This window comes from Varanus komodoensis, unplaced genomic scaffold (assembly GCF_004798865.1).
Source record: "Varanus komodoensis strain SLA01 unplaced genomic scaffold, ASM479886v1 scaffold4, whole genome shotgun sequence".
Taxonomy (NCBI): domain Eukaryota; kingdom Metazoa; phylum Chordata; class Lepidosauria; order Squamata; family Varanidae; genus Varanus; species Varanus komodoensis.
Genome location: NW_025335941.1, coordinates 60,862,148 through 60,886,451, shown reverse-complemented (window position 1 = coordinate 60,886,451; position 24,304 = coordinate 60,862,148). Strand labels below are relative to the sequence as shown.

At 45.7% G+C, this 24,304-nt stretch overlaps 1 protein-coding gene across 7 annotated transcripts in view; it reads right to left on the bottom strand.

Moving 5' to 3' along the window:
• The window catches only part of DLG2 (discs large MAGUK scaffold protein 2), a 959,957-nt gene that overhangs the window by 60,127 nt on the left and 875,526 nt on the right, over positions 1–24,304 (bottom strand). For all 7 annotated transcript variants that reach the window (XM_044442340.1, XM_044442334.1, XM_044442335.1 and 4 more), the window contains one exon: positions 4,162–4,338. In XM_044442340.1, coding sequence (XP_044298275.1) covers positions 4,162–4,338 — 177 coding nt within the window. The remainder of the gene's footprint in view (positions 1–4,161; positions 4,339–24,304) is intronic.

Genomic DNA, 24,304 nt, shown 5'->3' with positions numbered 1-24,304 from the left:
GATTCTTCCATGATAAGATGAGTCCCCCACGCCTAGGATTCTGCAACAGCAAAAAGGCTGTAATATTAAGAGCAGTGGGTGCAAATCTAAGTATGTGGGGAGGGGGAAGCCATCCCTAAAGGAATTTCATGGTGCAGTTAATTTGTTCATGCCAGGCTGGCGAAGGCTTTGCTCATCCTGTGCTGGAAGCACAAAGCATTTGTCCACCATATAAGTCACCCATTCCGTACTTGCTCACCAAACAGGTGGCCAGTGGAGGGCAGGGCCAGCAGGCACATGACCGTGGTGGATCAGGTCCACCACCCCACGAGCCTGTCAGATATTTTCTGTGTTGCTTTGTGGAGTTCTAGCAGGGGTGGGCCGCACAGAGCCTCTGGACCTCAAGCTGTTGGGTTGCCCCCCCAGCATGGCCATCTGTGACAACGCTGTCCAAATCTGGTGGTGTTGCAGCAAAAAATGGGTCATTTGCTAGTAACAACCTCACTTTGTTCCTTTCCAGACTTGGATGTTTGGTTTGCTGGCCAATTTTGGTAGCAAGCCACAATTTGCAAAAATTGCCACTCCACCAGACTGTGGTGGACCCCTCTCAAGAACACGGGCACTAGGAGATGCCCAAAATAGAAAGGTTCCCCTGGCACAGGGCTTCCAGATATATCAAGTTTTAAAAGCTTTTCTATTTTCTCCCAGTTCTATTTAAATGTCAGAAGTGTACAGAGGGAAATGTCCTTCATAAATAATTTTCAAGGGCAAGAAAGCAGCCATCTTGCCCATTGCAAACCCCCTCTGGACACAAAAGTCATGTTACATCTTGTTATTCTGCCTGGGTTGTCAGTAGGACATGTTTATCCACTCGACTGGGTTTTTCTTTTAGATGGGAGCACACTAAGCAAGATAACTTTTTCAATATCCCTCAAGATTGTAATCCTTGGCTTTTAATGTAAGAACAGGTTTGTTAGCTTTATCTGAAGTGAGGGCTTTAAGCATGTTTCTAACTCAAAGGGAAAAAATAAAGATACGGCACGAATTGATATGCACAAATGAGAACCCTTATTGAATTATTCCCCCCACTCTTGGAAAAAGCAGGGACATCAGAATAATAATAGAAGAAGAGGACACTTTCAGCCCCTCTCCAAATGTGACTGTGCTTTTTATTGCAAGATTTGCTTTAGTCAAAGTCAAACTTGGAGTTATTATTTTAAAATTGAAATTTTATTTGCAATTCCCCAGAGATAATTAAGTGTCCTGACCTCAGCATGAAAGTGTAGTTAATTTGCCGTATATGTTATTAGTCTTTTAATAAAGTTGGGAGAGACGTCTGTCTCTCTGTCCACAGTGCATTTCACAACACAATGTGGTCTTCCATTTTATGGAACAAACCTGAGCCACTCTAACACTGATTGATTCACTACAGTTGATTCACCAATCAATCAACAATTCTGGCAAAGCCCCGATAGACTGCGCTTCTGCCAATGCACTCCGGGTATCTTACAATGTAATATAATGGTGTACCATGCAAGGGATGCGATGATAAAGGAAAACAACGGGGATGGAAGAAGAAAACCAGGAAATGCAGGAATCAGCTGTATCAGGTGTGCTGAGCATTGCTGGAGACCATGACGGCAAAGGAGAAACTAACTGAAGGAGAACCCAGCTGAGCTGACAGCTACGTCCTCATGGTACCAGCTCTGCCTCAGTTGCAGGCAGAATAGGCACTAATGGTCTGCAATTCTGTGAGTGGGGGAGGCCAATGGCAGCTGGTTCCAGGTGAGTTCAGAGACTGGGGGGGGGGGGTTGCTGCCTCTGCTCTCCCTCCATTGCAGCCAGGGGGATACAGTTCTTGGAGGGAGATTCTGAGTTATGTGTGCTTGGCGAAGCAAGGGGCGGCATAGAAATGTTCTAACAACAACAACAACAACAACAACAACAACAACAATAACTGTGCTTTCTTTTGGAAGGGAGCTCTCAGGTTTAACCTGGATCAGGACGAGAGTTGCAAATTTGTGCATCAAAATCTTCTCTTATTTACTGTCTTGCAAAGCAGAAACTGGCCAAGGATCAGGTCTAGAGGTATCAGTGATAAATCACTGTGGTATTTTACCATGAATACCTTTAATCAGGGGACCTGTCTTTCTCAAGTAAGCATGCACTGGAATGTATGGATATCAGAGGGTTGGTGGGTCCCAGAAGGAGAGGTAATTGACTGGACAGCAGCAACAGCAGAGTGGGGGGAGGAGGGGGAGGAGGAGGAGGAGTTGGAGCTACTCAGAGCAAAAATTTAGGCCCACCATTGGTGTGGGGGAATGATGATAAAGCACAGCATTCATGCGAGATTTTATCCAAATGCAGCAGAAGTGCAGAGGAGTAGAAAAGTTAGGAAATCACAATTCAAACAACCAAAGAACTTCCACAAGATTGCGGAAAGCGAAAGCAGAGCTGACAAAAAGAGATTGCCCATCAAAGATTTGGAATGCAATTAAAAAGTCACTGTTTTTAAGGAATCAGCTGAAATTTCCCTGCCAGTTTCATTGCCCTGTTCCAGGGCAGTGAAAATGCAGTGGGTCATTTTGGCCATCTTTGTGAGGGGAGGGGAATTGGAGAATATTTCCCGGGGGAAAAGGACAGTTCTGCTGCTCACCTTCCCATCTCCTATTTTTCCTTCTCCTTCTGAAATATTCCAAGCATATGTGCACACATTCTCCTTTCTGTTATGCTTCCTGCCACCATCCTTACTTCCCCGAGAAGGAGATGAAGTGTGAGGACACAAGGGCATGCTTGGATTTCCATGCTTGCCCCCAGTTTAAATGAAGAAGGTACATGCTTATTATATGGGAAGAAAATGGATGCATTGGAAACCTGGAGTCGGAGGAGAGCTTTGCAGATACCCTGGGCTGACAGAAAGATGAACAAGTGGATCCCAGATCAAATCAAGCCAGAGCTTTCCCTACAAGCAAAAATGATAAAACCGGACAAATCACGAGAATGCAAGATTCCCTGAAGAAGACAATTATACCAGGGAAAGTTGCAGCCAGGTGAGGACAAAATATGAGATGGAATAACTCTGTCAAGGAATTCACAGCCTCGAACTTAGTGGAACAGGGCTGTCATTGGTGGGACGTTCTGGAGAGCTTTCTTTCATGCAGTCACCATAAATCACAGCACATAACAACGAAGTGACCGTGCTGTAGCTCTCTGCTTCCAAAATGATTTCTCAGTCCCCACCCAAAGCGATGGACTGATGAATCTGTCCGTGGCAATTCCTCTCGGTCTCCTATTTTTCCAGTCTTAACTTTGGTTCACTTCAAACTTTGCCGATTTCTCCAGTCTTAAATTCAGTTCATCCTGAACCTTGGGGATTTTTAAAAGTTTGCACGAGGATGCAGAGTGCATTATTTCTCCTAATATATGCATTTTGCATGGTTTGGTTGGAGAGTTCCACTGCAACATTCAGGAAAGTATGTATTTTGAAGGTTTGAGTTGCGCAGTGGTTCAAATGTACAAGATTAGTTAAGTTCACATAAGCATATGAACTAAATGCATTTCTTCCTGCATCCTGAGCCAAGGAAGCTCGGCTCAGTTTCACTGGAACAGCATAGCCAAACTGCTTGTGTCAAGGGCCTAATGAAAAAAGCTTGTCAACAAAGGAATCAGGGGACCCATTGTTAATTATAATGCCACATGATTTTGTCTTGCACATAAAACAACTCTGTGCATCAGTTTAGCATAACCTTGTTGTTAAGACCAACAGAGAAATGTGTGTCTCTTCTGAGTTCTACCAGAACCAGTGTGGTTAGAGTGATGTTAGAGTATTGTCTTGGGAGATCTGGGTTCTAGTCTTCACTTGGCTACGCAAGTGCACTGGATGACCCTGGGCCAGTCACTGACTCTCACTGAACCTACCTCACAGGGCTGTTGTGAGGAAAATAGGAAAAAAGAGGAGGAAGATTATACAACCTTGGGTTCCTTCGAGGAAAAAAGTCAGGGTGTAAAAACAATTAAATGCATACCATAAATGGAATCCCCCTCCTTTTATCCCTTTTCATAGATATCGTCATGTGCCATTTGCGCAAAATAAATAACGAATTAAAAATAAAATCTTGCAACAAATCTGGGACATAGCGACTCATGGCAAAATAAGTGCCCTGCGGGAACTGAGCACAATACCTCCTTTTGCTGGGAATAACTCCCATCTCTTCGCTGTCCCCTTCCAGCATCACCCTCCTCGCTTGCCACCACTCGTCGTCGGAGGCGTTGATCACGTGCAGGATGTCACCGTACTTGAAGCTGAGTCCTTGGCTCGGAAGGCCACTGTCTTTGCTTTTGTCATAGTCAAACATGGCTCTGCGAGAAGGAGAGAGAGACAGACGTGGCTGATCACCGTCCTTATTCAGTGACCTGACTTCACTCCAGTTTTTAAGCAGATCCCTTTCTGGAAAGAGCTGCCTAAGCCATCAGATAAAAGCCCATTTCTCTGCCCCGACCTCCACCTCTCTGGGAAGCAACACGTGCTCCCATTCTTTTTCTTTGAGACCTGCTCTTTTAGAGATTCTGCCTCTAAAAAGGAACTCGCGCAATGAAATCCAAGGATCTCTCCCCCAAATATACAGCTGGGGTGTGCAGTGTTTGGGTGCTGGGTGTCGCATTGCCCCCCCCCCCGACCCCAGAAGGCACTGCACCCCCACCCCTGCATCTCCAGATTGGCTGCCTAAATTTGGCAGCATGGCGGCAGGAAAAGAGCAAGCCTTGCTTGTAAGCAGAATTGCACTGCGGAGGCTTCCAGGAGCAGGATTCTGCTTCAGAACAAGGAACGTGGCTCATTCAGCAGAAGAAGCCATGGTGATCTCTTTTTTTAATTGTCCCCCTTATTATTATTATTTTGTGTTTCTGTACAGCCCATAGCTGAAGATCTCTGGGCATAGCTGTGTTTTGGACTGTATCTCCTATCACCCAACTCCCAGGCATGCTGGTTGGGGTTGATGGGAGCTGTAGTCCACAGCATCTGGAGGGCGCCAGGCTCCAGAAGGAATATGGAAAGGCCATGGGGTGGCGCTGGGGGCATGGGGCTTTTTCACCCGGTCGCTCTCCTTCCAAGAGGGGTGCTGATTATTCGCACACCTTCGGGTCCGTGTCTCCCAAGTGCACATGCGAGCATGAGAGAGAGAGAGAGAGAGAGAGAGAGAAAGGGAAAGAGACTATTCTCTCCTTCTTAAAGCCAAAGGCGCAAATGTCTTTTCAGCAGAGTCACGTTCTTGAAACGATCACATAACTTAATCGCCTTCCCATGGCACTCAGTTGAACAGAACTCTTATCCTATTGTTAAGGAGAGACAGAAAACACAGCAGGCTCCCCTTGCTAATGAAATGAACATTCGCAACATGGTCATTAACGCAGCCATCTCTGTTTTATGACTTAGTGCAGCTGCATGGCAAAATAATTTTTAAAGCCATGGGAACATCCATCTTGTATTAAATTAGACAAGGCAAGAAAAACTAATTTGAGGGGTCCTTTCAGAGGAAAATTATGCTCTTCAGTCTTGCTTTAAAAAAAGTCATGGGTGTGCCATTCACTCTGCTGAGATAACCGGGGTTGGGGAGAAATAATTAAAAAGATATCTTCAGGACTTGCTAAATGAGCAAGGCACCTAAGATCTTTCTGCATATCTGGGGGGTGAACATGTGGCTCGGGCACCAAAGTTGACCCCCTTTGGGGTCTCCATCTCCCCTTGTGGGATTCTGCAGGTGGCCACACATTCCCTTTCTCCCAGTCACCAACTGTTGGGTCATTTTCATAAATATGTCCACTTCCTCTCACTATAAAAAGTTGAAAAGCTGCTGCTAAGGCTCAGTTCCCAGAACAAAGAGCTGTGAGCTAAAATATGCTGGGCCTTTTTTTCCTTGCCCCCCCCCCCAACCCTTTTGCCTGTGGCTCTATCCCCACCCCGCCCTCCGGCACGTGGCTCCTGAACATTCTTCTGCCCATCTTCCTTCATAGATTTTACAAAACCTGAATTTAAGACTTGATTGTAAGTGCTCACTCTGCTCCATCAGATCCCCCCCCCCCTTTTCCCTTGTGCTTGTCCTGTTGTATATTGTTAGCTGCTTAGAGAGTCCTGTTGGGCTATTGAGAGGCATATATATAGCTCTGCGCCATGGCAGCTTTGCCTTGGAGTTTCGCAGGGCTCTATTTTGTCCCCCGTGCTATTTAACATCTACATGAAACCGCTGGGAGAAGTCATCAGGAGGTTTGGGCTGCGGAGTCATCAGTATGCTGATGACACCCAGCTCTACCTCTCATTTACATCTGCTCCAGGGGAGGCGGTGGCTGTACTGAACAGGTGCCTGGCCGAGGTAATGGACTGGATGAGGGCCAATAAACTGAGCCTCAGTCCAGATAAGACAGAAGCCCTGTTGGTGGCCAGTGTGGGTCTCCAGGTAGGTGATTTTGACCCAGTTCTGGACAGGGTAGACTCCCTCTAAAGGACAGGGTCCGCAGCTTGGGGGTACTCCTTGACCCAGAGCTGTCACTGGAGTTCCAGGTGGCGGCAGTGGCAAGGAGTGCTCTCCTACAACTTCGACTGATCCATCAGCTGCGTCCTTACCTGGATGAGCACTCCTTAGCAACAGTGATACATGCTCTGGTAACTTTCCACTTGGATTACTGCAACACGCTGTGTGTGGGGCTGCCCTTGAAAATGGTCCGGATACTGCAACTGCTACAGAATAGAGCTGCCAGGCTGCTGATGGGGACTGGCTGTTACTCTCACATAATGCTGGTCCTCTACAGCTCCACTGGCTTCCAGTTGAAGTCCAGGCCCACTTCAAGGTGCTGGTTTTGACCTATAAAGCCCTAAACGGCTTGGGACCAGGATACCTGAAGGAACATCTCCTTCCTTATATGCCCTCACGCCCCTTAAGATCTATGGGAGAAGCCCTGCTCTGGGAACCATCTCTAAGAGAGGTAAAAAGTCATCAACTCGGAGTAGGGCCTTCTCTGCTGCGGTGCCCAGACTCTGGAATGTGCTCCCCAGAGAGGTACGCCTGGTGCCAAGTTTATACTCTTTAAGGCGCCAGGTCAAAACCTTTTTATTGAAACAGTATTTTAAAATTTAACAGCTTTTAAGGTTAGTCACTCTGTTTGTTTTGTGATTTATTGTTTTGTTCTGTTTTATTATTTATTGAATTTGTTGTTTTAATTGTCTTTTTAAATATTGTAAGTCGTCCTGAGATCTTGTATAATAGAATGGCATACAAAAACTTTTAATAAATAAATAAATAAATGCGAAAACAAATAAATAAAAAAATGGAATTTGGCCCTTGGTTGAATATGATTACTTACTCCGGATCAGAATATGCGTGCACCTGCATTTAAAAATTCTTCTAATCCTGTGATTCCAAAATTGAAGGTACCTCCCAGTTTACAAAAGTTCCAAAAATTGGAAACTTGCCCACTAGGAGAGTGAGTACCTGGAGGAGGGCTTTCTCTGCGGTGGTGCCCCACTTATGGAATGCGCTCCCCAGAGAGGTCCGCCTGGCGCCATTATTTGTTTTTTGGTGCCAGGCTAAGACCTTTTTATTTCGACAATATTTTAATAATTGTTAATATTTTTATTGGTTTTAACTTCTGCAGTCAGGGGGAATCTGGATTTTATATGTATTATTTATATGTTGTTTATTTATTATGTTGGAAGCCGTCCCGAGGCTTATGCGAATGGGACGGCATACAAAAATTCCAAACAATTAAATAAATAAATTTTCCCAAGAATCTAGAAAAGGCCAGAGCATGTCCAACCCTTCTCCCTTCCCATGTTTCCACCCATGGCAGCTCAACCACCAGCTAATCTTAGTTTGGGGTATTACGTTATCTCAGCTGAGAAGCAACCTTGATCACCTGTGCCATGGTTTAAAGGGCACAGTTGACTTCTTATGGGGGAAAAACTGAAGCCAAAAGAAACAGTCCTTGTTTCTGGGGCTTGGAAACCAGAAGCCAACGTAAGAATGCCAGGGAGCAATAGGACAGCTGCTCCTGGGGTTTGGCATCTTTGCCATCGGCCAGCACCGGAGTCCATCTGCAGCTCCATCTGGCTGCTCTTCCTGGAGGGAATAGCCGGGAACCCAGACGGTGTTCCCCAGCTGCTAACAGCCAGAAAATGGCAAATCCATGGAAAAATTCCTCCTGTCATACGGCATCTTGACGATCCGTCGTGAGTGCACCTGCAGTTCTTCCTTCCCCCTTTGCTTTGGGGAGAAAAACCTGGAACCTGTCCCAACTCATCAGCTACTGGAAATCAGCAGATGCTTCCCATACCCGCACCAATACTGATTTATTCTTTTATTCCTTTAATTGCCAAGCTTATTGTTCTTTTTACTTTTTTATTTAATTGTCTTTTTATTGTTCTTCTTACATTTTTTCTTGTAAGAGACCCCTTTGGGCTATGGAGTGGCATATAAATTATATTATATGGGCCAGGTTCACACATAATGACCTATTATAATAATTCCCATAATAGTATGGTCTGTCATGTTGTATCAATCTTGTCATGGACTTAAAGTAAGGTACATTTGCTTTCTGTAGAACCGCAGAGAAAACCAACAGTCTGTAGTATGGTTTTCACACACACACACACACGCGCGCGCGCGCGTACTCTAGGGGTTGGGGGGGTGGATTTTGGCCAAAAAGGCAAGGAAGGAAGGAAGGAAGGAAGGAAGGAAGGAAGGAAGGAAGGAAGGAAGGTCATCCATATCTTGACCCCAGTTTATTCGCAGCTCTGTGGCATGGTTGTTATTTCTGCATGGCGGGAATCAGAGGTTGCACCAGTAACATCTGGAATGGCATCAGTCTCCATGTTCAGGATTGATGCTGGCACGGGGAGTAGCCACCTTGTCTACTCCAGTCATACAGTTTTGCTTTCTTGGTCCCAGCTTACTACTATGATTCTGACCATGCAGAAGAGGCAAACCAGGACTGGTCTTACTATTAGGCAAGACAACCGCCTCAGGAAGCAGCTGCTGGGGAGAGGGTCAGAAGTGGGTCTCCCCAGCAATTCCTTCTGAGAGCCCCAATCCATTCCAAGCCTGGAGGGAAAGTTGTGTGTACCACACAGCCTGTCCTGCTCCCTTTAAACCCAGGTACGGTGGTAGACCCTAGTGCTGAAGTAAGATGGGCATTGTAGGTGGAACAGATCAGGCTCTTTGCGGTTATTTCCTTGCAGGTTTTATTTTATGGACCAAGTATCATCTTCGCACTGCTCTTTGCAAGCCATTTGAAAAATCAACAGCCATCTTGACCTGTCATAGGAAAAGGACTGCTTGATTGACCCACAGGCCTTTCTAGTCCAGCATCCAACTTCTACAAGGGCCAACCAGAGGCCTCTGCAAAACCTAAAAGCAAGACATGAGAGCAAAATATAGAAACAGAGCGAGTCAGAAGGGGCCTCCTGGGCCATCCAGTCCGACCTCCAGCACCAGCCAGCTCTGCTCACAACATACCCACCATGTGCATGTCCAGCCTATCCTTGAACACCCGCACTGATGGGGCCTCAACGACCTCTCGTGGAAGCCCATTCCACACCCTCAGGGTCCTGACTATCAGGAAGTGCTTCCTGGCATCCAAATGGAACCTTGGCTTCCTGAGCTTTGCTCCGTTGGAGCGCGTCCTGCCTTCCTCTGCAGGGAGAACAGGTCTCTACCCACCTGTGTGTGACACCCCCTCACATACCTGTATGTTGCCAACAGATCCCCTCTGAGTCTCCTCTTCTCCAGGCTGAAGAGACCCAGTTCCCTCAGTCTCGCCTCATAGGGCATCCCCACATCTCCTCTTGCTACTGGTATTCAAGCTTCCCCTGACCCTGGAGGTTCCACATGGCCATCCTGATGAGGACAGAGGTGTCCTGCACTTATCTCTCCACCCCTGCCCCACTGAAAGATGGGATGGGGCCTTCTGGCAAATCCCAAGGGCCAGATTAGGATCCCAAGAGGACTGGATTTGGCCCCTGGCCCCAAGGTTCCGCTGTTCTAAATTTCCTCAAAATAATTTAATTAGCTCTAATATTAATATCCTCGTAATAAATTTCATTAGTTCTCTGGAGAGGTGCAGATAGCTGTGATGGCACCTAGGGCATGTTCCACCACACATAACAGAGGGAGAAAAGCTTTCTCTATCCACTTACTTCACATCATACATTATTTTAAAACCTGTGTTATGATTCCTCTCTGCTTCCAACACCAGCCCACGCATTCAGAAATAAGCTGTACTAAGTTTGGTGGGGCTAAGTATTTATGTATAGGATTGCCACTTCAGCTGGCTTCTTTTCCACACAAAACAATCCCAATCTTCTTAGCTTTTCCTTGTAAGAAATGTACTTTAGGCACCTGATTGTTTAGGGGATCCATCTCACACATGCTCAGAAAAAGTCCTACTTCTTCCACTGTTCTCCATTTGGTTTATACAGCATCACACATTTGGGGGTTGCTTTCTGCACCCTCTTCTGCTCTGCAAGGAATTCCAGGTGCAATTGCACCGTGAATTTGAGTAAAGCCACTGCAGCACTGCAGTTTTATTCAGCCTCGCTCTGTCGGAACTAAACTCTGCACGCCAAATTAGGTCTCAGCCATACTCAGCAAAGCTTTCGTTTTACTGTGATTGCCTTTACTACTGATGAATACAGATGGCAACATCTGGTGCTGACTTCACATGGATTGGTGATACGTTGAGCAGAGCTAATTAAATAAGATTGGGGATCTAAAGCAGGTGAACTTCTGAGAGACTGTTTCAAGTCGCTCAGAAATGGCAAAGCCTGATTGGAGAGACATGGAAGGTTCATTGCAGAGCAAACAGAGTGGTGGTGGAGAACTTTGTTAAAAAGATCTTACGTGGCAAGGCTGGGTGCAGTGAATGCTAGAAGACATTGGAGTATCTCTGTAGATGCTAAGTGGGACCAGCAAGAAAATGGTGCACCGAGAAGTGTCCAGGATTCTATTTTATCCTTCCACCAGTTCTCTGTCTCCTCCACTTCCTGCAAATAGTGAATTCAGTGCCCGCCTAGTATTCCCCCCCCCACCCGCTTTGGGATGATATAGGAGTTCACCTCCCTTTTTTAAAGCTGGGCCTTTTATTTGTTACTTCTGCAAACTTTAGTGTTCTTGCAAGGCTGCTAATACCTCCATCTTCTATATGGGTGGTAGTGCTCTGACCAGGCAAACAATGGTAGTCACAGCCTGAATGTCTGTGATAGAGGGAATGGCATCAAGCAGTTGACGAATGAGGCCTGCTGCAGGTTATGTCCACTGTGGATGCCTGGCGGCCATCTGCAAAGAGCAGGGATTTTTTGTGGTGGCTCCAGGGATGCTGAATTGGCCCAATCTACTCCTTCTGCATTCAGAAGCAAATAAAAGCATTCCCAGTCAGCCAGGATTTCAAAACTGAATGCATCTCATTTCTCCCACTGGCACTTAGAATTATGGAATCACAGAATAGAAGAGTCGGAGGGGGCTAAAGGACTATTGGGTCCAACCCTCTGCTCAGTGGTGGACACAGAGTTGAAGCATCTCCGCCTGATGGCTGTCCACCTGCGCCTTCAAGGCCTCCATTGTGGGAAAGCCCACGACTTCCCAAGGTCATTGGCTCCATTGCCTTGTTGCTTGAACAGTCAGGGAGTTTTTCCTGATGTCCAGCCAGAATCTGGTTTCCTGGAATGTGAGCCTGCTTTTCCCTTCATTGCACTCTGGGAGGAGCGAGAAGAGATCTTGGCCCTCCTCTGCATAGCAGCCTGTCAAGGACTTGTAGGGTGCTATCCTATGTCCCATCAGTCTTCTCCTCTCCAGGCTAAACATGCCCTCCAGTCTCTTCTCGCAGGGCACTGTTTCCCACCCCCTGATGATCTTCGCTGCCCCTTCTGAATGCTTTCTCGTTTGTCTGCATCTTCCTTAAACTCTGGTGCCCAGAACGGGATCCAGCACTCAGCATGAAGAGTACGGGGAAATAGCACTTCATGGGATTTGGAAATGTTTCTTCTGTGAAAGCAGCCCCAAACAGCACTTGCCTTTTTCGTAGCCACATCACATTGCTGACTTATTCAGCTTGTGATCTACAAGAATGCCAAGATCCTTGTCACGCTATTGAGCCAAGTATCCCCCATCTTGCAATGATGCAATTTATGGCCTATAAACCTATAAACAGCTGGTGATAACCTATAAAGCCCTAAATGGCTTAGGGCCTGGTTACCTGAAGGAGCGTCTCCTTCCATATGTGCCTGCCTGCCCCTTAAGATCTGAGGCAGAGGCCCTTCTCCAGGAGCCCTCCCTGAAGGAGATTAGGAGGGGGACTACCCGGAGAAGGGCCTTCCCTGTGTTTGCACCCTGATTGTGGAATTCACTTCCCAGAGAGGTTCACTTTCTTCTTTTTGGTGCCAGCCTAAAGCATTTTAATTTTCCCATTATTTTTAGGCTGACTGTTTTTAATATGGGTTTTATTGTTGATTGGTTAGGAATTTGATTAGGATGCTGTGTTTTATTGTCTTTTGTCATTGTTAAACCGTCCCAAGACTACGGTAAGGGCCGGTCTCACAAAGTTTTAAATAAATAAATGTATTTCCTTTTCCTAGGTGCAGAAATTTGTATTAGTCCCGACTGAATTTCATTCTGTTGTTTTCAGCCCGGCACTCCAACTTATCAAGATCAATTTGCATTTTGTTTTGTCTTTTGTTTCAGTGTTGCAGCTGTTTCAAAATTATTGTTAAGCCCCCATATATTAATGGCTATAAATATATCTTTTATTGTACATAATATAGTCATTATCTTTTATTGTACATAATGTAGTCTTAATGATCAAGAATACATTATGTACACTAAAACTTCTAGTGTTTACTTAAGAGAATGGGCACATACTTTGGAAAAGCGAGCGATGATTCATACCTCTTGAACTAATGCATGCATCACAAAACACAGTGATCCTTCAGATTTCTCACGTCTCCAAATTTTGCACTGCAACTCCTGCTTGAAGAATGCACCAAACTGCATATAAAATCAAATGCACGTTTGTGGATAAAAAATGTTTTGAACAGTGTATTTGGAGGGAAAATGCGTTGAAAAATACATATGAGAAAATACATTGAAAACTTATTATTAAATTTATATCCTGCTGTGCTTTTGTAAGGAACCCAAAGTGGCTTACAAATTTCTCTCTGTTTCATCCTCACAACCGCAACCTTGTGCTGTTGGTTAGGCTGAGAGTAGAAACAGAAACATAGAAACAGAGCGAGTCAGAGGGGACCTCCGGGGCCATCTAGTCTGACCCCCGGTTCCAGCCGGCTCCGCTCACGACATTCGCACCATGTGCATGTCCAGCCTGTCCTTGAACACCCTCACCGGTGGGGCCTCAGTCACCTCCCATAGAGTGAGTGACTGGCCAAAGAAAGGGTCTTTTCTGTGGGGGGTCCCCGTATTTGGAATGCTTTCCCCAAGGATATTCACCTGGCACTCTCTTTATATTATTTTCAGTGCCAGGAAAAGACTTACTTTTTTTAAAAAAAACCATTTTAATATTTGATGCTGCTAAGCCTTTGCTTGTATTTTATTTGCATTGTATTTTAACGGATGTTGGATATTTAGGAATAATTGACGTTTTCAGTTTATAATCAGTTTTTATCATGGTTTTAATGTCTGATTGTGAGCTGCCTAGAGATGCTATGGCACAACTGGTGGCACACAAATGTTTTTTTTTTAAATAAACAAACAAATAAATAAATAAAACCACTCTGTGAACTTCACGGTAGACCAAACCTCACAGGTCCCCAGTCCAACCCCAGCTATGACACCGTAACAGCTCTTTATATAGTTATGTAAAAACGCCCATATCTAGCAACCTATTTATGTAATTATTTAAAACTTTTCTATAGTGTCTGCTACCAAATAGTTGCAGGATGGTCTTACAATAAAGCAAAATACAGCACAGCATCAAATCTGTACAATAAACCTAATGAGGCAAGAGGATGGAACGGACATGGGCCAGAAACAGTTTGGAGGACAGTTTGCCAAACCTGTTGCTCAGAACCCTGGCTCCACTTTAAGCTGCTCCAGGGCTCTTTCGATTTTGCTTCTTTTGCAGGCTAAAGAAAGCCTGGCTGAGGCTTGATTCCCTTTTGCACAGCTGGACATCTTCAAAATGGGACTGCAACGCCCCTTAGCATGATGCTGCGTACATTCCAGCTCCATGGGACATGCAGCAAAGCCTTATCTTGGCTTCTTTGAGTCTAAAAAAGATGGCTCTTGGTTTTCCCAGGGGCATTTTGACAGATGCTGGCGATACTGCTGAGCAGAATAACAAGCAGAACCTGTATGGTAGAGCACCCCACTGCAAAATAACTGGCTCTGTGGGCATAAGAACATAAAAGGACAGAAGAACAGCCATGCTGGGTCAGAGCAAAGGTCCATCTAGTCCAACACTTGGTACACGCAATGGAAAACCTGTTCCCCCAGGATCCTCCAAGCAGGATGCGTGCCAGAGCTCCTCATGCCCAAGCTCCTCAGCAACGGGTGCACGCAGGCAGGCCGCCTCTATTGAAGGGAGGAACACATAGCCAGCCAGGCTAGTAGCCATGGAGAGCTGCATGCATCTGCCCAATTCCTTCTTGAAGCCATCCAGATAGGCAGCCATCAACACTTCCTGTGGCAGCGAGTTCCACAGTTTAACTAGGCGCTGTGTGAAGGACTTCCTTTTATCTGTCCTGAAACTCCCACACATCAGCTTCCTGGGATGACCCCGGGTCTGAGTGTTATGAGAAAGCACACGTGGGCACCCTGGGGAATTAAGGAAATGGGCACATCCCAAAATGCCGAATCAGTGGATTGCTGCTTTGCTCCCACCTGTCATACCTCGGCATCTTAGGCTGAGTCTTAGTGATCAAGATCTTTTCTTTCACATCTGTTGAACAACACCATGCCTCTTGAATAAGGGCTTTTCTCATTCAGTGAATTATATTGCGATTTATATTGCAATTTATATCCTGCCTTTTTCCTACAAAGGGCTCAAGGCAGCTTACATCATCTCTCCTCTTCCATCGTATCCCCACAACAACAACCCTGTGAGGTAGGTTGGTAGGTCTGTGACTGGCCCAAAGTCACCCAGTGGGCTCCATGGCCGAGCGGGGACTCGAACCCGGATCGCCTGAGTCCCAGTCCCACGCTCTTAACCACTACACCACACTGGAATTGCTGGGGGGCAGGCAGTACAGGTAATATGTCTATTAAACATCTGGTTCAGTTGCTTCTTTTTGTGCAGAGCTTATTACCCAGATAATTTTAGGACTGGGTCAGTTGTTACTATTTACATGCTCTTCAATTAGTTCCTGCTAACATGCAAAGCCATATACATATCTTGTGATGTGAGCCACCCAGAGGTGCTGTGGCACAACTGGGTGGCATAGAAATGTTTTAAATAAATATATTAAAAAAGGAAAGATGGGGGGCAGCTGTAGGGACCCTGTGTGGGGTCCATTGGAAGTGACTACAAGTGCCACAGCACCCATGGGCTCCACACCGGGGTGCAGCCTGCCCATGTTTAGTGATCTGGCCAGACACGCCCTAGAATCATAGACTCATAGAATAGCAGAGTTGGAAAGGGTCGAAGGACATCAGGTCCAACCTGCTGCAATTGCAGGACACTAAGTTGCACTATCCCACTCAAGAGGCTGTCCAGATGCTTTCTGAAAATCTCCAGCAAGGGAGAGCCCACAACTTCCCCAGCTAAAAGGTTCCAGTATCATATTATTCTTCCAGTCAGGAAGTTTTTCCTGGTGTCTAGTCTAAATCAGGTTTCTTCTAACTTGAGTCTGTTATTCCGAGTCCTGCACTCTGGAATAAACAAGAAGAGATCTTGACCTTCCTGCTTGTGGCAGCCTTTGAGGAACCTCTAGAGGGATACCATGTCCTGCCTCAGTCTTCCCTTCCTAAGGATGAACATGCCCAGTTCTCTCAGTCGTTTCTCACGCCTGGCCTCCCGTCTCTGAATCACCTCCTCTGTACCCTTCCTGGCTTTTCTGCATTTTTAAAATTGTAGGTGCCCGGAAACTAAGTACTCTAGCTGAGCTCTGACTAATGCTGTGTATAGTGGAACTAGTACATCATATGTTTTGGAAGTAATGCTTCTGTTAATGCAGCCCAAAATAGCATTTGCCCTTTTTGCAGCTGCATCACATTGCTGGCTCATATTTAGCTTGTGATCTACAACCCCAAGATCCTTCTCCTTTGAGCCAAGGGTTCCCCACCTTCTACTGGGGCATTTGATTTCTTGCTCCTAAGTGGAGGACTTGGCATTTGTTCCTACTGAAGTTCATTCATTTGCCCTCTGTCCAGCATCCAAACTCTTTTCCATGCTGCTCCAGTCCACTTTAACCTCCCCAGGCAAGTTTTGCTTTTCTTTCACTTCTCCCAACAGAGAGCATTTTGTAGCCAGTGAACACATTCTGTCTTTACTGGATTCTTCTGGATCCCCTTGGACCAAGATTTCTGCTTCTCCTGCAATCTAGAGGTTCCCCTGAGCACTGCTTGTTTCTCAGTGGTCTTGCCAGATCTTCCCTGTGGTTTCGGTATTACAGGATGTGAGATGGGCAAGCGGTAGGAAGAGCAGCAGAAAAAAACAGCTGCAAAAGCAGCATCAACCCCTCCCTACCTTTAATTATTTCTTACCATGTTTTAAATTTTCAAAGATCGTGCTGCTGGTGCTGATGCCTGCTGCCAGGCATGTCAAAAATCAGTTGGGTTTAGGATTGTAAATGGAAGCTCAAGTGGAAATGACCATCTCCCTTGGAGTCTGGCTGCAAGGTGGAAACATCAAGCAAAAACAACCAAGCAATGGCTGCTCGCTGTCAGTGTAGCAGTTCAAAAAGGAACATATATTTACATTTCCAGCCCTTATTTCAGAAAGGCAGAGAGGAATAACACTTTTCAAATGGTATCTCCGCTCTCCCATGCCTCTGTTGTCAGTGCACTCTTAGTCACAATGGCTTAGTGCTCACTGTCCATAAAACAGAACTGTTTCCAGCATGAAACTCTAGCCCGCGAGAGCATTATCCCCAGGCAAAAGCAATGAGAGCATCCTGGGCTAGGGCAGAGGCAAAAAGCTTGTGCGCCTTCGGAGGATCTTCGACTACAACTCCCATCATCTCGGAGCACTGGCCATGCTGGCATGGGCTCATGGCAGCTGGCATCCGGAAACACCTGCATGCCACTCCCGGGCTTCAGAACTGCACAGTCCTCCCTGCCCCGATGAGGGCAGCTCCTTCCAGACCCCACATGTTGAGCCTTGCCTGCTCATGGGGGCCCCCACAGGATTTGGAGCCAAAGGGCAAGCGAGGTTCATCAGAAGGGGTGTAGGGAAGATGAGGTTGTTATTGACTCCAATGGAAGCAGGGCAGGCCCTGCCTGAGGACCTCCATGCGGCAACGGGGGAAGGACGAACCTCGTTTCCCTGCAAAACCTTTCCCCATAGCATGTGGTGACAGACGACGCAGGCATCTCCATTGGTGTCTATTGGCCTGACGCCTTAATGCACTGACTGCCAGCCCTGCGCACTTCTGTTTTCCTTGAGATATTCTGAACGAGGGTGCCTGCATTCTCAGGGAATAAGAAGAAGGCCCCTTCCCGTCCCACTGCACGTGTCCAAAGCACCCGCCAGCCTTTTATTTCTACAAGGCTGCCAGAATGGATATAAGAAAAATTGATGGATTTCAGGTTGTCACAGTAAAGTGGATAAAATGAGGATTCAGCAAGCATTCAATGGACTGAAGCTTGCAGGTGAAGTGAAATAAACAATCTTTATTTCCCTTTATGTGCTTTAGGGGGACGCTCTGTCTTCCTAAATGGACATTTACTATCTCTTACTCAAGAACTGGAAGCATCACACTTTATATCCTGGAATGGAGGGGTCATTTAGATCGATGCAGTGCCAAATAGCAGCGTGTCTTCAGGGCACCTGAAAACAATTCTTATCACTGTGGTCCGGAGGCCTTTTCATATTAAGGTAGTCATAAAACAGAATAGGATAAGCAGCTTTATTTCATGTGGGAAGTAGTTTCCCTGATTAAGAGATGTGAAAATCTGAAAGCATCACTGCAGACCATCAGTACCACCTGATGAATTGTCCCCTTGTTAGCAGAAACTTGGTCACAAGTTGATTGTTCCCAGGAGGAGTCCCCATAAACAGAGTGTTGGGAAATGAATGGCAGAAAGGGTTCAACATTTCACTTTGTGTATGCTCAGAAACTTGAATGTGACACTGAAAGATACTTAGCAAAGAAACGCTGATGATTCTGATATTGCTGGCAGGAAGAAGCCAAGGCTCACGACAGGAGCAACATGCTTAATCAAGGGGAGAAAGATGTGTACTCTTCTAAGATGCACACAACTGATACATTAGGAAAAATCTGCATAGATTTTCATGCAAACAAGCAAGCAAAGCTTGTGATATGATATGAACTCAGGCCAGAATGATCCTCAAGATAGAATTTGGAACATTCAACAAGATTAAATTTTGTTGATTCATGCATTGGCACTGTAGACTACTGTCTCTGCTACTCTCTGATCCTGTCCTAGTTTCCTGCTGTTCATTTAAAAGTGTAGTACTCTGGTCGTGATCCTGTGCTCCAGAAGAGGTTGGCATCATGCAGGATAAGACAGAACTGTGACTTCTTTTGACTTGGATGAATTTGTCCGCCATGTCGTCCCTCTTTGGCACATCCCAGCATGAGTCCTCCATGGAAACGGAGAAGTGGGACAATGTAAAGAGTTGGTCCCACTGTCAGTGGTTTCTTACTGAGGCTTCTAAGTGGAGGTAAGCAGACGACGATCCCTTTCTCTTTTCGCTTTTAACGATGAAAGCTTAGGAGCAAACAGCAGGGGTGGGCATTTCCTTCATGTCCTGAATATGTGATTCCCAGAGGCATCGCGCTGTCCACTGCTGGAAACAGGATGCTGGGCTAAATAGTCCTCTGGTCTGATCTCATCATTTTCATTTTGATGCTCTTATTGCTCCGATGCCTTGCAATTCTCTATTTCCCCTACAATAGAGAGGAGGCATCCGTCTTGGCAGCCACGTCTGGTATGAAAATGGGGAGAGTAGAGAAGAGCCTTCCAGCAAAATCAGGTCAGGCTTTCCCTATTTTTAAACAGCAGTGCACAGATTATCGTGAATGTCACTGACAATGCGGAAGGGGTTGCTACTCCAGCAAGAGCAGTGAGATTCTAGAGAGGCCTGCAGTTCAACAGCGAGGCACGAAGAAAGGACAAAGAAAGGGACCCTCTTTTCCCTGAGGGACTTTATCCTCACATCCAAGTGTAAGAACATTTCACTGGAGACCCAGGCCAAGATTGCTGCACTGGCAAATTACAAGGCATCGGTGTGAAAGCAAACTGGCCGGAAGAAAGTGGATGCATGCGAAACTTTGCAAATACCTTGGACTGATAGAAACTCAGACAAGTGGGTGCCAGATCAAATCGAGCGAGACCTTTCCCTTGAAGCAAAAATGGCCATGCTGAGGTTGTCCTCATTTGGGCACATCATGAGAAGGTGAGACTCTCTGGAGAAGACCGCCATGCTGGGGAAGTTGCAGGCAGAAGGAGACAAGGAAGACCAAGCAAGAGATGGACTGGCTCCATCAAGGAAGCCACAGCCTTGAATTTGGAACAGCTCAGAAGGACCGCCATGGACAGAACATCCTGCAGGGCTTTCATTCATGGGAGATGCTGGAGTTGACTTGATGGCACGTAACAACCACCGATCCTCACATAAGGAGGGCAGTTTCCATCTACTGAGAAACCCACAGTGCCATTTTCCCTGCCAGAGACTGTGAGATTTGAACCAGGATTCATATGGCTTAAGGTTAGGCTCACTAACTTTACAGCCCTGCTTTGCAGCGGTCCTCTCCTGAAGCGCTGTCGGAGGATGATCCTCTATTTCAAGGCATGCTCTGCTGGAAGGGCATGTCCAGTTAGAAGCCCAAGAGCTACAGAAGGGGGAAGTAGCCTCAAAGTTGTCCATCCACACTTAGCACCTGGTTGCCTACTGCCCATCTGCCCTATGACAGTGTGATACGATGCATTTTAATAGCAATTAATTCTGCGTGTCTATAAACGTAAGTGAGCATATGGACAGTTTATGAAAATCTACTTCCTCTTTTGTCTTCTTTTTCGGCGATGCATTTCCTCTTCTGGAGAGATGCATAAACGGCCAGTCTGGCTGAGGTTTGGACGTAGCCCGGCCTGGTCCTCGTCTCTGCATACCCTCAAGCGGCACTACCTTCTTGGAGGTGTTTCATACCAAGCTCCACAACCTCAGGGGAAAGAGGATGACCGACCTTTTCACATGCTTCATCAGAAAGAGGGTGCCTGCACTGAAACCGTGCCGAAGTGCAGCAGAGAGCCGCGTGCACGGATTTTGCATCACTGCCCGATTGCTTTGGCTTTGCTTCTGTTGCTAAGGAGCAAGCCTGTGCTCTGTCACAGGGTTATGTCACCATTTCCCACGTCTTTCCTTAGGGAAGCAGACAGTTTAATACTGTTTGCAGATGTAAAGGGGCGGGTGCAGACACTGCTGCTTCAAAGAGGACCATAAAACCCCTCCTCATCCTTGGACTTATTTTGTATATATCTCCAGAGTTAATCTGGTAGAGGCTTTGAAATAAGCCCATTAAGTTGCTTTTAAAACATTGCGGAGCCATCTATTGTGCTTAATTTCATACCTGAAAATCAGGATTTTATAAACCCCAGCTAGCATCCTTTGTCTTGAAACTATCTGGCATAGATATACAAACACACCGCAAATATACTATGGCCATCTGAAAAGGATTGTGTGAAGAATCCAGTGGGGCAGTGAAAAACTTATGGCTTTTCATGATTCAGTGCCCTGGATTCTGGCTGGTTAGCTCCACGCTGGACCCAACGGGATATTGTGTGAGTTCAGCCATCTCAAGGAGTTTTATATAAGATGGGCCTTGGCTTCTACATTTTTTGAAAAATCTCTACAAAATGGAAATTTGTACAAATAGCAGTAACTAGTGCAAAATGGAACCAGAAATTAAGAATATAAGAAAAGGCATCCTGGTTCAGCCTAAGGGTCCATCTAGTCCAGTGCTCCATACACGCAGAGGAAAAGCGGCTGCCCAGTACAACAGCTCTTTCCAGCAAAGTCTCCAGCAACAGTGTCCACAGTCATATTGTCTCTGACTCCAGAGGTGGCATGAAGTCATCAGGACCAGTAGCCATGGATAGCCTCTGCTCCATGAATTGTCTAATCACCTTTTAAACTGTCCAAAGGGGTGGCCCTTCTGTGAAAGTTAACCCACCATTTAACTGTGCATTGTGTGAATCAAAGACTATTAGAATCTGAAGGGGCTGCAAGGCCATTGAGTCCAACACCCAGCTCGGTGCATGAACAAGTATTTAACTTTATCTGCCCTGAACTGCCCAGCAACCAGCTTCATGGAAGATGCAGGACAGACTCTGAAGACTTGTAGGATTGTAGGAGGAGGAGAAAAAAATCTAGGATTGTAGGAGAAGGAGAAAAACATTTCCCTCTTCTCTTTCTCCACCCCATGAATAATTCTGAATTCATCTCTTTTGTCTCACCTCACCTGCCTTTTTAAATACTAGCTGCAAGCTAAGCTGGCGTTTTCAGTGAGGTGTCCACCACCACCCCTAGATCCCTTTTCTGCTCAGTCACTGCAAGATCCCATCAGCCTAAACTTGAAGTTGAGGTTACCACTGTGTATGACTCTACATCTACTTACAGTGAGCTGCATTTGCTATTTTTGATGTCTGTTACCCCAGCTTGGAGAGATCCCTCTGAAGCTCTTCACAATCCCTTTTGGTTTTAAACACCCTGAATAGTTTAGTATCATCAGCAAGTTTGGCCACTTCACTGCTCACTTCTAATTCCAGGTCGTTTATGAATAGTTTGAAAGCATTGGTCCCGATACAGGACTCTGTGGGACCCCACTGTTTACATCGTTTCACTGGGAGAAATTGTACTTATCCCTATTTTCTGTTTTGCATTCTTTAAGCAGTTACTTTTTCATAAGAGGGCTCCCCTCTTATTCCATGACAGCTAAGATGGCTCAGGAGTCTTTGGTGGAAGATATTGTTAAAAGACTTTTGGATGTCCAAATAAACAATGCCTTCCAGATCACCTCTCTGTGTGTTTATTAACACTCTCAAAAACTCTAAAAGGTTAGTGAGACATGACTTATCTTTGTGGATTCTTTTTCAAAAGGACTTACTGATTCTATCTTTAATAACACTTTCAACAGATGTTAAGCTAACCAGTCTGTAATTTCCTGGATCTCCCTAGATCCCCTTTAAACACTGGTGTTACATGGACAATTCTCTAGTCCTCCAGTACAAAAGCTAGCATTACATATTTTTGTAAGGTGAGTAATTTCATATCTGAATTCTTTGCACAAAACATGCTAGTACTATGTAATTGCTAGCTTCCAATTTGTGCAAATAGTACAAATTGTACCATTTGCACAGACTGATGTGGAATTTGTTTAAATGCATAAATTGTTCTCTGTCTTAGAGACGTAGTTCTGTGCAAAAAACCCAACTTGGTCTCCTTGTCATCAAGCTGGAAGCAGGCATGAAGCCTACGGAGCTCTGATGAGCTGAGTGTTCCAGTGTCAACACAACCCTAAATCTCACTGAGTGGGGGTTAGACTTAGAACCACCTATTATTATGATCTGGCACTAGTGTGGGTGGATTTTGTTCCCACGCTATAGTTTCAGTACAGTCCTAGAGATATCTATTGAGAAGTAAGCCCTGCTGAGTTCAAGCAGACATACTCTCAGTTAGATGTGTCCCGGATTGTGGCCTTGGCCTCTTCCTCAGGAATGGAAACCCCATGGTTGACTGTCACATGTTGGACAAAGGCGGACCAGGTTGGATGGTGCTCAGTGATGATGGAAGTTTGAGCCTGACCACATCTGGAGCACCAGAGCATTCTCCATGCAAGCTTGATCTCCGCAGAACAGCTTTCCCCCCCAATTTGGCACCCTCCAGATGTGCCAGACTGCAACTCCTTCCATGCCCGTGCTGGCTGAGAGAAGATCGGAGATGGTGGATGTACATGACTGACCTAAACTGGACCACGATGCTTGGAGCTGATGGGTCAATCCACAAAAAGGCCATGTCATTTCAACGTCCCTGGCATGGACGGGGCTTCTGCTTGTGCAAAGCCCGATGGATTATGCCCAGCAGACCCAGCAAGGCATCCCGACATCTCTGCCCTTTGAAATGACAGATAGGATTTCTTGAAGTGCAGTACAGCTCTGCCGTCCTAAAGCTGGCTCTTTTCTCAGTGGAGAAGCATGCTTTTTCTTGACAGATCTGCCATATACTTAATAAATTATAAACCATTTCTTCAGTGTCACTGCCTCAGAACAGGATTTCCAATATAGATTTCTTTAGAAATGTTGCCAAATGCACTCAAGTCCTCCGGAGAGCTTCTTAGCATAAGCCACACTCCCTAATCCAGTTGAGAAATAATAGGATTTCACCCAAACAGCTGGATTATTTTCACTACAGAGCTTAGAGAATTTTATTCTACTCCCAGCAATAGATTTCACCATTTTCCAAAAGGGGAACGATAGCTGCCAAGCACTTCTAGTCCTTTTCATTAAAGTTTCCTAGAAATTGCTCTCTTAACACTTCTTTTCCATTAGGAATTTTTCTGCACACAGATCTGTGTCTACTTGCACAGAGTTGAAACTGAAGCTCTATACACAGCACTTTCCCCCCCTAGTTTTCCTCTATATAACCTCTGGGGTTATTCTGTGCTGTAGTGGAGTATTGCAGTGACATAGGTAGGAAATTACCTTTTCTTTTGCATTCAGAAACAATGCTCCATTTTCCCCATTCAAAAACATCAAGAAAGTGCTCTTAAAACATAAAAGTGAACCAGGATAATCCTGATGTCATCTAAAGAACCTGTAGCTAACTTTGAGCGAGGAGTCAAGAGCACACAGTAAACAACTCCTATAGGAAAGTTGCAGGTCTCCATATTGACCTCTGCTACCCTGATATTGAACCTGAAAAAGATGGCCAGGACATTCACTCTGGATTTCTAACTGCATCATGGCAATTCTAAACCTTTCTGCAAGTAAGGAAGTCTCACTGAGCAAGGCTTCTGGGTAAATATGCAGAAGTCTGCAATGTAGGTCTTGATTAACGTGGAAATAAATTATCATCATCGTAGATAATTGCTTATCACTATCATTCTACAATTCTTAGAAATGCAGAGTTGGAAGGGGCCTGTAAGGTTATC